A 15000-nucleotide genomic window follows, 5' to 3' on the forward strand; every position below is an offset into this window, starting at 1 on the left:
AACAGTGGAATTGTTTTATGTAGTTTTAAGTTATATGTAAGAATGTATTCAAATGTATTTCCTCTAGCCTTAGATCAAGTCTCGTAGATGTATTTTATCGAGTCTGACTTTTACTAGTAGAAAGTTTTGACTTTCTACTAGAGTCTTAGCGACCACTCCCCAGTGTTCCCTGGAATTTCACCAGTAAAACCCGTATTTCTCCAAACATGTACAAATGCACATTCTAAGGTGCTTACCCGCTTGTCCCAAATGTTAACTAGTTGTCCGGAGTATTTATGCAATGTATTAGTCAATATTTTTCAATAAAGACGTGTTTTAATCCCGTCTGTGGCCGATTCTGTCGTAAATGTTCAATGTGCGGTATTTACGGGACGCATCTGGTGAAAGCCGGAATTACAGTCAATGTAAACGGGAAGTAAACGAGGGGGGGGAATTGCGTTCGACCACAGACGGGATTAAAACACTTTTTTTATTGAAAAATATGGACGAATACATTGCACAAATACTCCGGACCTAGTTAACATTTGGGGCAAGCGGGTTAGATTTTACATTTGTAGATGTCTGGAGAAATACGGGCTTTACTGGTGCCATTCCAGGGCAAAAAAAGTCAGATTCGATAAATTTAAATACATATACATATATCAGTCTTGATCTAAGGCTACATTTCCACAAGATTGTTTTGCTTTACATTAACGGTTGTAGAACTTTACTTGACTGCACCATCTTCTGTCAGAGAGAAGGTGATTAAGATGTAATTGTTTAATTATGACTGACCCTGCATACTTCTCACATCAGTATGTTTAACGAAAAAGATTACTATCTTTCTAATCTGTGCAATAAAAACAGAAACATGTAATCTAAGCATCTATTTTCTATGTTTTAGGCCCAATATGGCAGGTAAAGGTAAGACCTATGGGATTGTTTATATAGTGTATTTCCAGTCATGTCATGAAAGTGTAATGGGATTAGACTGTTTTATTGCCCAGATGCATGTAAAATGTGCAGTCCCCTTCTAGGAGTAGTTTACCCCAAAAAGTACTTATTTTCTATCAATTACACACCCCATGAAGCCTTGAATTCATGGATTTTTTTTCTAGCATTCCTAATAATAATTGATAGAAAATAAGTAATTTTTTGGGGTGAACTACTCCTTTAATCACATAGATTAAAGTTCTCAGTCACCGTGACTGAGTTATTTTAGTGATTTGGATTCCATAGAAGCCAGCAAGTCATCAAGCATGTCCTGCATCAAAAAATAGGTGTCTACATTATGTGTCATGTCATATCAGCTATTTTCAGTTACTTTGATATGGCCAAGCTTGCAAGGATGGGACCAAGTAAAAAACCCTGGGGGGTGCGTTAACACTCTTATTCAGTACGTGTGTGTGTGTGTGTGTGTGTGTGTGTGTGTGTGTGTGTGTGTGTGTGTGTGTGTGTGTGTGTGTGTGTGTGTGTGTGTGTGTGTGTGTGGTCTTGATTATGCCATTAGGGAGTAGAACCTCCTTTTCAGGGGAGCAGAAGGCGGTCTTGAGGTCATCGTTTGAAGCTGGGATGACTTCAGCTTCAAATGATGCCTTGATTCGAGATGCAGCTCGGAGGACTGGGTTAGAGATTGGAGCAATACGAGTAAGTTTCCTTTGAGATTACATAAGATAACATTACATATAAATTGTGCGTTCCCAACTGTCGTCTTCTTTTTTTCCTTTCGGCTGTTCCCTTCAGGGGTCGCCGCAGGGAATTTCACTTTTCAATTTCACTTTCCATTTCACCCTATCCTCCACCCCCTCTTTTGTCCTATTTCACTACATCCATAAATCTCAAGTTCAACTTTGGTTTTCTTCTCTAGACCCCCTGACTGGCAGTTAACCTCAGCATCCTTCTACCAATATATTCATTATCTCCTCTCAAAGAATCCACACATTCCAACCTGCTTGCACCCGTTTCTTCACCTACTTTCTTCACATTTACTCTGTGTAACCTCACTGTTTCACCTGTTGTATATTTTGATATGGAATCGTAATCAGTATTAACTTGCCTTAATTATTGTTGTGTGTGTATTTTCAGACCTGGATTGGAAATCACAAAAGAGGCATAAGACCTCACTCAGGTTCTAGGGCCCCCCGGCCCCCAAAGCACAAATTGCTTTTTACAAAAGGCAGCTCGGGGTACAACAGATTTGTTGGGGAGGAATTAAGCACTGGTGAGAGAATAAGCCTTTTAAGTGTCAGGTGTATTGCAGCGTATCATAAACCATTTAGAATTATCATTAACTTTTTTAGGGACTGTTAATCTTAGGGATTGAGGAATAAAGCTTTTGTCTGCATTTCCGAACTTTATGATTTATAAAAAAGTGTGCTTGTTTAATTATTGTTGAAGATGCACACCTTGCATTCATGCTCTTGTAGGGCTGGGCAATAAAACAAAATCACCTTTTTAAATTATCGTGTGAATCTAAATATATGAAATAAATTGGATAAATACAAACTACTACTACTAAACTACTAAATACAGCCTTTAAAGGGATAGTTCACCCACCAAATTTTTCTTCTATCGATTACTCACCCAATGGAGCCTTGAATACATGGAGATTTTTTGCCACATTCCTAAGCCAATAATGTGATGACCGGTGGAATCTCAAAGAGTCTACATTGAGTCTCCGCCGGTCATCAAATTATTGGCTTAGGAATGCGACAAAAACTAAAACATATCCATGAATTCAAGGCTTCATGAGGTGTGTAAATGATAGGGTAAAAAAGTCATTTTGGGGGTGACCAGGAAGATGGCACTTATGACAAATCATAATATTACAATAATCTTAATGTAACAATATCTAGAGTAAATTCAGGTGTCATAGTAGCAACTGCAGTAAGCATGAAACGTAGGATAGATACCAGATACAGTATTGCCCAGCCCTATAAATCTCTAGCCATTTGTTCATCGTACTGATAAGTACATTGAACTGCTCCCTGTCGTTTTTCCCATATTTCTTAGTTATCTTGTCCGTGTTCAAATCTACTTTTGTTCAGACTTCTCTGTCATGCTTCTGTCTGTCAAACTATCATGACTTCACTGTCATGTACTAACATGTCAAACTAACGCTCCGTAGACACCCATAAATGTGCTTTTTCCCTCCATTCTCAGGCACTAGCAATAGTTTGAAAGAGGCGGCCTCTAAGTGGTCATCCTTAGATGATGCCACACAGAGCACATACCGGCAGAGCGCTGCAGCTGTAAACGCTCCAGCGCCCCCAAAGCCCCTTAGCCCTACAGACAGGCACCGTAAAATTAACAGGCACCTGAAGCAGATCGACTTAGAGGTTTGGAATCAACATAACAGATCTCCGCTTACTGATACGTCTGGGGAAATATACATTCTTTGAATAGGCTAGGACTTCACTTGCATTTCCTTTTTTAATTTTATCTCTTTAAAACATTTCCTACTTTCCTAATCATACAATAATGTCATGCAAAATTAGCTTGTAGATTGGCTATCTTCGCCATTTGTTTAATTCCCAAACATTTTTTTGGTCTGTGGGTTGGGTTTCATAAATATTTAATCAATGAAAAGTTTTAATGAGCTTATAACTAAAGGCAACTTTGTTTGGATCCATCAGACCACAGTTCTTTTTCCTTGTGCTGAAATGTAACAGATTTTGGACAACAACGTTATTTTCAGACACCCTAAACTCGTTTCCTTGGTTCTGCAATGCATTTTTTGGTTCCAAATTGTTTCCACCCTTACATTGACATATATGTCACCAGACAAATCACTAGGTAGAGATCTTTGCTAATCTGGCTATTCAATAGGACATGGTGATGTAATTACCTCTGCCAAACAATGTTGGGGAGGGGTAATATTTCCACCACAATTTGTCTGTTAGAAGGATCTAAAAAGTAATGAGCACATTTCCCTGAGGGACTCTACTCAACAATGAATGGCATTTAAGTGGTTAATTGTCATAATTTGGCTTTATCACATCATCAGTTAGTTGCTGAACAAAGTAATTTTTATGCAAATGCACGCACATTATATTGTGGAGTTGTTTCATTTGTACACATAATACATATGTTTCATTTTACACGCAATACATATATAAACAGAATTTATATTATAAGCCAGGGGTTATTTCAAACCTATGCTAAGGTTGTCAGTAACCTCAATCGGTGTAATACTCATGTTGGTTTAAGGCATTTTGACCAGCCCTGTTTTCTTTTGTTCAAAATTTGATTAAAGGTGTCCGGGCTGAATGCGGTGGGTGTGGAGATTGTGGTGCTGGCATTTGACCCTCAAAACAATATACTTGTTGTACATGAGAGCTCTAGCGAGGGAGGCAAGGGTTTCATCAACTCAACCGGCATATCCAATGATTTTGCTGTGTATTGTAAAGGTTGGTAGAGACATACATTCTCACAGATGAACCAGACATTATGGGGGAGTTACTAGATTTCTTATTTCTCTTTCTTCTCCATTGCATTTCCTAGGAGATAGCTTCTCAGCTTCAAATCCTTCCTGCCCCAAACTAGACAAGGGTGAACTCACAAAGAAGGTGACGGCACTTTTCAAACAAAAATACAGTAAGTATGTATATACAGCAAGGATTTATTTAAAAGGAGTTGTTCACCCAAATACAACTTTGAATTAATCATTTACTTATCCTGAGATTGCGCTTAATGCGCTCAGAGTTTTGGTTAGTGTATAGCCCCATCCTTTACAGCGATTATAGAAGCCAAAGCTCTTCCCGTGTTTAATGCGTTGCAAGCAAACAGGGATCAAACTTGATGAAAGTGAAACCGTATAAAAAATATGTTTAACTCCAAATTTCAGCTTATGTACTGTATCTTTCTAATTTCTGTGTCATTATGTTTACAGTGTAGGAATATAACCATAGCAAAAGACAATAGCTTCTATAAACCAGTTCAGTGATCAGATGCATGAGCGAAGAACACGCCTAGCACAGCGTGTGACTGAGCTCTGGTTGAGCCACACATGCAGAGTTGGAGTTTATAAATTGATTTTTGTTTTTGAGTGAACTACCTCTTTATAAAGTCATTATGTTAACCAATCTGTATGGTTTAGTTATTTTAAGCGATCAGTATGGTGGAGTTAATCAAACCAGCACATCTGCAGGAGGTGGTCTTACTCCTTAGACCCTGGTGTGTGGTAGGGTCAAGTAACGGACTCTCAAAGTTATTTGGAACAGACATTGCGCCGGATTGGACAGTAGATGCACTTGCACTGCCATCTTTAATGTATTTTGGTGCTAGTTACTGTTTTTTTTCTTTCTGTAGAAGACTGTTTGAATGCAGTCACCAATCAAAGAGCCATTATACCATCGTCTGTCTGAGTGGTTATCTGCCATTGTTTATATGCAGAATATTGTTTATATGCAGAATATTGTGTATGTTAATGTTTACATTTTGATATGGTGTCTGTGTCATTTAGAGGACGCCGGGGGTGAGGGTTCAGTACCCTACAGGAAAGCCAAGGAAGGCATGTACCTGAAAGTGACTGGACTTCCTGTTGGCCTAGAACTGAATAAGCCCAACAATTATGGAGCGGACCAGATGCGGAAGATTTTGAACGCTGCAGAAAATGTATCTTTTGAAATAGGTAAGTAATCTTGAAATTTACAGACTTCATAAACTTCAACCCTGAAACAAACTATAGTACCGCCTTATGCTTACGTAAGGTTTTTCTGCACATCTGGGTACACATTTCACAGAATGTTTATCATTGGCATAGCACTACTGTCCTTCTGCACCATAACTGGCAAGAAGGAAAAAGTTGCCACGTTGGTTTAAAAAAAAGGAGCCGAGGAGACATTGCTGTTTCAGTAATTTCACATTTATAAGTGGTGTTTTAGTTGACTTGTTGGTGTGTCTGCGTCAGAATTATTTCTGCATTGCATTAGTGAAAACGTCTTAAGTCTATATTGCAGTGGTGAAAAAACTCTTTGTCTTTGTAGTAAACCAGTGTGCCGAGGAATCTCCTGAATCTGCTATGGCACTGCCGACACCAGTCAACGGTCAGTGTTTATGTAGTCATTTACCATGTCTATACTAGGTTGATTTAGGTGATGTTAGAATTTTGCTATGTGTAACATGCATCTGCTGCTGTAAGCGGATGCAGTATTTTCACATTTGTGTGTGGTATGCGTGTTTATTTGTTAAGTGTGTCTGTCATAATTGGTCACATATTGTGGTGAAAAAGTTATGGCCTTTGTCTTTGTAGATATGGAAAGCGCTGAGGAGCCAGTTGAGCAACCGGACACCGTGGTAGAGCTCACAGGGGACACCATGGTAGAGCTCACAGGGATGGACGGTCAGTCTTAAAGAGTCATTTATCATGTCTATACATGTCTCTATACTGGTTTATGTTTATCATCAACAGAAGCATTATACACTGATGTCTATTGTTTGGAATGATCAGATAATTTGTCATTTAAGTAAAAATGCATAATGTGCTTCTGGCTTTTCCAGTGTTACAATGTACTGCTTAGTTTAATATTGGCCTCTGTGTCCTGGTGTTCAATTTTCATTGCGCATTGCAAACACATAAAACCTGGGGTATGCAGGTGGCTGCAGAGGGCTAGAGCAGCATGTACAGCTTAATATTTCCAAACATTCAAAGCGCAGAGGTGTGAGAGAGGCTGTCTGCTATTGGGATCTTGTGTGAGCCATATCAAGAGTTAGCTCATCAGGCTAGTTTTCATATGAATACTATATGGTCAAAACAAGGCATGTATGTGAACACACTACTGGGACCTGGGAAAGCATTATAGGCATTTTAACCAATTTGCTGTTAGTTATTTGCCAAACCACAACAGGGACGTATCGCACATGATAATAGTATACACATCAAACCAGGCAAGGTAGATGGGGTATGAGTAAATAAATATGTACCTTTCCTAGTGTCTAATGGGGTGAGACGAGGCATTTTGTCACCTGCACTTTTCAATCTTTATATGTATGATCTGTCAAAACGGCTAAACAAGTGTAGGTGGGAGATAATATGCCTCTTAATCATCTGGCCTATGTTGATGATTTTGTCATGTTTCCCTCTACTACTGGTTTGCAATAACTACTGAGAATGTGCTCCTGCTATGGTGTGCAGTATGACATAAGTATAACTCCAAAAAGAGTGTTATGATTGTTTTTATTCTGGTCATATTGTACCCCCATACAACAACAGTGTATCTTAAATTAGAAAAAATTGCATAACGATGTATTTAGGATTTCGTTAAGACTACCAAGATGGGAAATAGTAATATGTTTGTGACTTGTATAATATTCCCACTTTTCATGCTGTGTTGAGGAATATTATGTATTGATTCAGTGCTGTAGTCTAGGTTTTTTTCAGACTGTATACCATCATTATTCCCTCGCGCATGTCTCATGCACGCACACATATACGCACACGGGCACAGAAAACATATATTGTGGTTACATAGGTTGTTCTAACTCTATATGTTGTGTCTTTTTGCATTGTCTTGTATTTTATTGTATCAAATGTAAACACATACAGAGAAAAAAAAATGTTCTAACATGTTAAGAATTTGTGTTATCTGGAATAGGTTCACCTCTTGATTTGGAGCAACTGGATGAAGGAACATACGACCTTGTTGTGTTACATGGTATGTTTATTTTGTGTGGCACCCCTTTAACCACTTGAACCCTAGCATTCCTCTTCTGGGGGATTTCGTGTAGAGGGCAATAAATACAGAGATTACCCTGGCCAACCAACTTAAGTATCGGTGGTTTGTGTGTTCTATAAAGATTATTTGATGTGATTGAGGTTTTGCAGCTGAATATTCTCGATCGCTGACAAATGTACAGTTGGATATTAACAAAGTTACTTTCTGAATTAGCACAGTGTATGTCTGTCAGATGTAGTTCTACATGTAAGAGTCTGATCTTCCTCTTTCCAGGTAATGAGGCCAGCATTGCTACCGTGCCATCAGCTGTGGATGGTCAGTATTCAATATGGAAACATTTAAGTGCATCTGACTGTGCAATAGCATCCAAACTGAAATGCAAACTTGGTAGTTGTTTGTCTTGTCTTACAGTATGTTAAATTAAACTGTGATTACTGAATACTTCATTTGTAGGTGGGAACTTCTTATAAGCCCTACTGTGTTTCCATTCTCTTCTGCAATGTATTTATGTTTTTTTTTTAATTCATTGTCTCCTTATGTACTTGACTTGTTATTATACATTCAAAATCAAGTGTCTGATCTTTGTCATTCCAGGCGGTCAGTGTTCTTCAGAGCTGGAGACCTCAACTGTAGCGAGGGTGCAAGCTGTGGATGGTCAGTATTGAGTATTCAGATACAGTAATTATGTGTTCTTGTACGGAAACAAACGGTATCCTTAATTTAAGTTGTATTAGCAAATTAATAGAACAATTGGTAAATGGTCTATACTTTTCTTATATTGCCATCTTCAATGGCAAGGAAAACCAATAATGCCTGAATGAATTGATCCTACCTCTGGTCTACTTATTTTAGTACAATAAAAAGGATTTAAAATTAATTGTTTAATACACATGAAAATGCAGTTTCCATTTACTTATATTAATGAGGTTGCCACAGCATAGTTTGCATAATGTGTTTATCACATTTCAAATCAGTCACGTATTCCATTTCATATTCTTACACCTCTTTTATCTATCTTTCAGATCCAGAAACCAGAAAGAAGAGAAAGCGCAAGCAGAATCACTCTGAAAAACCAATAAAGAAGCCGAAGCCAGCATCCTCAGTGCCAACAGCTTTCACAGGTCAGTCCTTAAACCATTTGGACTTATTTCTATGAGTCCAATTCAAAAGACACCTTATAAAGTGATCAGATGGTTGAGCCATGTGCATTTTCACAGCATGTTTATTATAATGATCAATCAATCGATTTGTGGCTTCCTAGGCCAGTTCATGCCTTAATGGGTTAAATATGTCATTTATCATGTCTATAGTCGGTAGCCATTTAATCCAGGTGTCTGACGATATACTATTCTGAGTAACCATCAGCACATGCATATATAGATGAGGATTCTTTTTCGCATTGATAAGAATTTGTAAGAAGAGTTGCCTGCAGATATTTCTTTTGACTTTTTTAACTTAAGTCATGCGCTTCCATATTCTTATGTCTTTCAGATCCAGTTGCCTCGGGGGAGGAGCAGATGGCAGACAGCGTGTTCGAAAAACTAAGAAACATGTTGAAAAAAAAAAAAGTTGAACAGTGGTGAAGTTACTAAGTACATTTACTTGTACTTGAGTACAATTTCGAGGTGCTTTTACTTAACTGGAGTATTTCCAATTTTTTATACTTCTACTTCACTACATGTCAGGGACAGATATTGTACTTACTCCACTGCAATTATTTGAAATTTAGATTTACTAGTTACTTTGTAGATTTGGATTATTATTACAAAACATACATTAACCACTTCAGCTGTAGCTATTTTGAAAATGGCAGATTTGTATACTTTTTCAAAACTTGTGAAATCCACATACTGAGTACTTTTACTTGTACTACTTAAGTATATTTTGATGCCGATACTTTTGTAATTTTTGAATATCGGGACTTTTACTAGTGACAGAGTTCTACACTGTGGTATTGATGTGGTACTTTTAACCGAGTACAAAATGTCAGCACTTTTCCCACCACTGATGTTAAAGCCCTAGTCTATTATTTTGTGTTTGATCTTTGAATATTTGTAATCGTTAATTGTTGTTTTTCATTGTTCTCCATTAAATGGAATTGTGTGAAGTACCGTGTTGGAAATTCTTTTAAAATAGTTAAATGTCCCAAATGCATTGTTACAGCATGCAAAAGCAAAGTATTGAGATTATTATGCGGGTATAGACCAAGTGAAATTATGAAGCATATTCATAGGTGGGGGGGGGGAAGATTTTTATACAATGTATAAGGTAACAAGCAACACATGAAGCTTAAATACCCATACCAATGTGTGGGGCCTAAATTTTTTTTAATGCACCTAATGGGGACAATGTAATGTCAGATGTCAGATGAAAATTTTGGATTACACCATTATATATTCTGTACATGGGAGTGATAGACTGAGTTGGTTTAATATTGGGGTATGGTAAACACATTTAACAGATTTCATATGTTTAATATATACTCAATAGCTGAGGTCCAGAATTGAGGTTAGCTGGGTTATGTGGAGGTGGATGGATGCAATGACTGCAATTCTGAAGAACCCCACGATGAGCTAATAGGGTTGAGGAGCACCTTAAGCTGTCATCAAGACAAAGTGACCACAACCAAGCCCTCACACATTGTTCTGTTCTTGGATTGACTACCATTTTACTCTGTCGCAACTGGGTGACCAGCCAGGCTCAATGTCCTGCCAACTAACTTCTCACTCACTTGTTATGGTTATTATGAATATTGGTCTGAGACTATCTATTTGACACAATAAAACTCATAAATCATTCATGGCATTCTCTGAACTCGCTGACGCCTGTGCACAATATCTGTCTCTTGTCATGTCATGTCCAGTACAACAGTATATATATTCCCAATCTTTCTATAATAAACTGAACAACTGGGCCGGTCTCATCCTGTTGTGAGTGCATGCTGACTCAACATGAACCATCACCCACCAGACCCTGAGTTCCAGTGGACAGGCTCAGTGCCCCAAATTAAAGGTCTTGTGGCCTAGAATTCAGAAGCTTGCTGGCTCATGCTCATCCGAGCATGCTAGCATGCTCATCCGAGTTGATGTTTTGTACACCATGTTCAATAGCATTAATGTTTAGCACACATCCAGGGGCTTCTGTTGGGCAGAACTGAGACCTCAAGTGAAAAGCATTCACAGCCATTTAGGAGAATGGATTCTACAGTTGCTATGAAGAAACTGAGCTGGAAAGGGAGGGTAGGTGTGACTTCCACACACAGGCTGAAGTGGAAGGGACTTCTAGGGCCCAGACCCAGGCCCAAAGGTCAAAGGGTCTAGATACATTTGGTCTGACTTATACATACTGTTAACCACTTTAACCCCAGCATCAAAAAAAGTTCACACATAGGCAAAGTTTATGAACAGGTAAAATGCACAATAAAGCTCAGAGAATTAACCACATGAATCCACATTAATTTAGTCATGTTAGTCATTATAGGTGATTCAGGGAAAATGGCAGATCTACAAGCTTAGTTTTAGGTGGTAAAGTGCTTCCAGGGGGCTCATTCAGTCTGTCAGGTTGGGTCCCAATTCCCAAACTCCCAAATAGTGTCAAGAATCACCTCTGCTCAAGAAAGGCAAAGATCCTGTTCCGTCAAACTCCTGGCAAAGGCAGGTCACTACAGTAAGGCTTATAGCATTCGAAGCCGGTGGTTCCATGACATTCTGCACACCTTGGAGGAAGAACCAGCGAGACATCGGCAACAGTCTCCATCTGTTCTGCTGCCATTACATCTTCATGCCGTTCTTCAGAACCAGAGAGAGAGAGAGAGGTTCTACAAGCTTGGCTAATTAAATAGTATTGGAATTGGTCAAACTAGCCATAGATAGGTCTGGTACTAATAATAAATTAATTTTCAACTCAACTTGTCCTTACTTTAATGTAAGTAGGCTACTGTATGACGTAAGGGTTTACAACATTTATACAATTCATACCACAAAAATACAATTCACTCTGCTTTATGAAGTAAACTGTGGTGCACAAAGTAAATATTACCTGAGATTCATACATTTCTCCCTGCTGTGTATGGTAATAGAGGCATGTGGTGTACTTGTTTTCTGATGCAGAACAAATTTACTTTTTTGCTTGGTTGATACAGATTCGTATGGAGTTGGAGTATATTAAGAACAACTTTTTAGAATCCGAATGAGATTTACAGTTACAAAATGGGTTTACAGGTATAATGAAATGCCTTAATACAATTGAAAATTAAGAAATAATTATTTTCTTAATTGTATTCATAGTTCACATTGCAAGTTGGTGTCATTTGACCATTTAAAATACATTAAAATTTTAATGTAACCGAAACAAAACTAAAGAACTAGCATTCTTATGAATTAATAAGTGAATTAGCTTAATAATTATAGAGGGCAATTATAGTGCATTTAGGCCTATAAGCCAGGGATTTAAGAACTGAACTGCTCATCCACTGCTTCGATTAAAAACCCCTAAGTGGTGGTCAGAATGATAACTAATTTATTCAAGCAGAGAAAAAACTAAACAGTTATTGATTTAAGAAGGAAAGTCTTCTCAGCTGCTGTAGGCCTAATGATTTTAAAAAACGTATTTAAAATTGGGGAAATTGCCCCATCTGCTGGATTGTGTCATAAATGCACCCGGAGGGAGGAGGAGGGGGGGTGGGGGTTACACACACGCGACATACTGTTTTTGCAAGCGACGTTCAGGTTCTACACATGACGCTAGCCTCACACTGGACAAAAATGCGTCACAAATGTCACGTGGCCACAAGCTCAAAAGAAGTGTCACAAGTGTAGAAATAGGATCCGCAACCGTGTAAATCAGATGCCGTGCTTACAGAGAAGTTATTTATGTTTGTGGATATGCACACATTCATTTGCAGGATCTACAAAACACAGGTGAACCACGGAAAACATGTGTGCATTTTTTGCCCGGTTACAAGATATAACGTTGATTTGCAAGGTATAAATTACAAAGTTGGAGAGGTAGGAATTGGACATTATTGCGCATATGTGAATTTAGCGCTTCAGTTGTAAAAAGCGAACGACAAATGTGAAATTATAACAACTCGCAATTACAGAGGTCAATTTTATATTTACAATTATTTATTTTTTTTTGCAAAGACCAGAAAACACTACCAAAACAGTAAAAACATTTGTGAATTCATTTTCCACTTACAAGCCATAACGTTGATTTGCAATGTATAAATTACAGAGTTGGAGAGGTAGGAATTGGACATTATTGCGCAAGTGTGAAATTCGTGGTCCACTTGTAAAAAGTGAACCACGAATGTAAAAAAACCTCTCGTAATTACAGAGGTCAATTTTATATTTACAAATCTTTTTTTTTTTTGTGACCACACTACAAAATACTGTGAGGTGCCCGAATATACAAGTGAAAGATGGATAAATACGAGTGAACAATGGATAATATTTGTGATGTCACCCAATATACGAGTGAGAGATGGAGAAATACGACTGACCAACAAAAATCTTTGCAGATAATAAAGTCCAATATTATCTTCCATACTCTCTCTCTCACACACACACACACACACACACACACACACACACACACACACACACACACACCCTTCTCTTCCCTCCTCTCTCTCTCTCTCTCACACACACACACACACACACACACACACACACACACACACACACACACACACACACACACACACACACACACACACACACACACACACACACACCTTCTCTTCCCTCCTCTCTCTCTCTCTCACACGCACGCACACACACGTTTTTTTATCCTATTTAGTTGACCTTGTATTTGAACTGTACTTTCATGTGCTTTTCTTTCTGCAAACTTCTAAATAAAGTATTCAATCAGTCAATCTATCCAGGTAATCTGAAATGTAAGAAGGTGCTAAACATTGAAGTGCCTTAAAAACGATTAAAATAATGTTAAAATCGAACTACTTTACTTTACTTGGCAAATATTGTACTTTTTACTCCACTACAATTATTTGAACACAGTATGTACAAACATTCCTGTGTCATTCCATCCATGTTTCATCTCTGTGATAACACAGACATCTTTACATCGTTGACAGCTAATACACCAAATGTTAGGACCACAATGGAAACAAGTCCCCAGGGCTTTTTTTGTGTTATCCTTTTAGCCTAAATGTCTGACTGTCTAGATAAGATAAGATAATTCCTTTTAACAGGACATTCATGAAAGTCCCTGCGGGCTTGTTTCCAATGAGGGCCTGTGAGCAATTAGGGGTTAAGAGTCTTGCTCAGGGACAAATTTCATTTCATCGACACATATGCTGGCGTGGCCTGGAATCGTACCTGGGGCAACCAGGGCCTCTGGCTCCCTAAGGGCAGGTACACACTGCAGGATATTTGGTCCGATATTGCTGTCGCCGACATTTTTGGCGCTCGCCGACAAAACCTCCCGATCTGACACAGATCGGCCTTTGATCGGCGAGCTAATGCTCGCTCTGCGTGAAAGGTTCCGCGAGACGATGTGGCCGCGATTATCCGCTCTGCGACGGCTTTCCGACCGTTTTCAGATAACTACCATGTTAGATATTCAGCTCTGTCCCAGACAGGACAGCAGACAATATCGTACAGTATGAAAGGAGCTGCGACCACCTTGCAAAGAGATGAACGCTACAGCCAATGAGAGCACATTACAGCACCTGACCACAACAAACAGATCCCCCTCATAGTTACCGTCCAGCCCTGTATTAAGTTAAACATTATTATAAAACAGAATGAGAGTGAGCGAGCATGCTCGAAGGGGGCTGTTTATTTGAGACTATTGCACAGAGATAGAGAGAGAGAGAAAGACACAGAGAGCGAGCGATGTGTGTGTGTGTGTGTGTTTGTGTTTGTGTGTGTGTGTGTGTGTGTGTGTGTGTGTGTGTGTGTGTGTGTGTGTGTGTGTGTGTGTGTGTGTGTGTGTGAGTCGTTGTCTGACTGTCTGTGAGTGTTGCCAGATTTTGCGAGAGAAATAAGCAACCAGGTTTGTGAAAACAAGCCCAACAAGTGACTATGCATGAAGTCTATATACAAATACATTGGATACTTGAAAATAGACGATCTACAAGCTCACGTTGTAGATAGGCTATTTTTCAAGAAGAAATCTTGGGGGGGAATTGAAATATTTTCCAAATCCACGCAGATCTTGTATGGGGGTCTATGGCACAACATATTTTCAGAAGGGGGAGGTCTGCGCCTCTGCGGACAAATATTAATTTGGGGGTCCTTGCCATGAACATTTTTGAGAACAACTGGTTCAAACAACAATAGGAAACAAGGCCAAAAAAAATTGGTATCCTCAACTCCTC

General features: G+C 38.8%; 1 protein-coding gene across 1 annotated transcript; it reads left to right on the forward strand.

The window, feature by feature from the left end:
• Positions 1 to 5969: 5969 nt before the first annotated feature.
• On the forward strand, positions 5970 to 9281 carry LOC308084057 (uncharacterized protein). The gene is made up of 7 exons (XM_080426533.1): positions 5970 to 6026; positions 6233 to 6322; positions 7575 to 7634; positions 7929 to 7970; positions 8250 to 8309; positions 8678 to 8776; positions 9147 to 9281. The coding sequence occupies exons 1-7, from the start codon at positions 6002 to 6004 to the stop codon at positions 9236 to 9238; spliced, it is 468 nt and encodes a 155-aa protein (XP_080282659.1). The 5' UTR covers positions 5970 to 6001; the 3' UTR covers positions 9239 to 9281.
• Positions 9282 to 15000: the final 5719 nt, after the last annotated feature.

This window comes from Gymnoscopelus braueri (genome assembly GCF_963280865.1).
Source record: "Gymnoscopelus braueri genome assembly, chromosome: 4".
NCBI lineage: Eukaryota > Metazoa > Chordata > Actinopteri > Myctophiformes > Myctophidae > Gymnoscopelus > Gymnoscopelus braueri.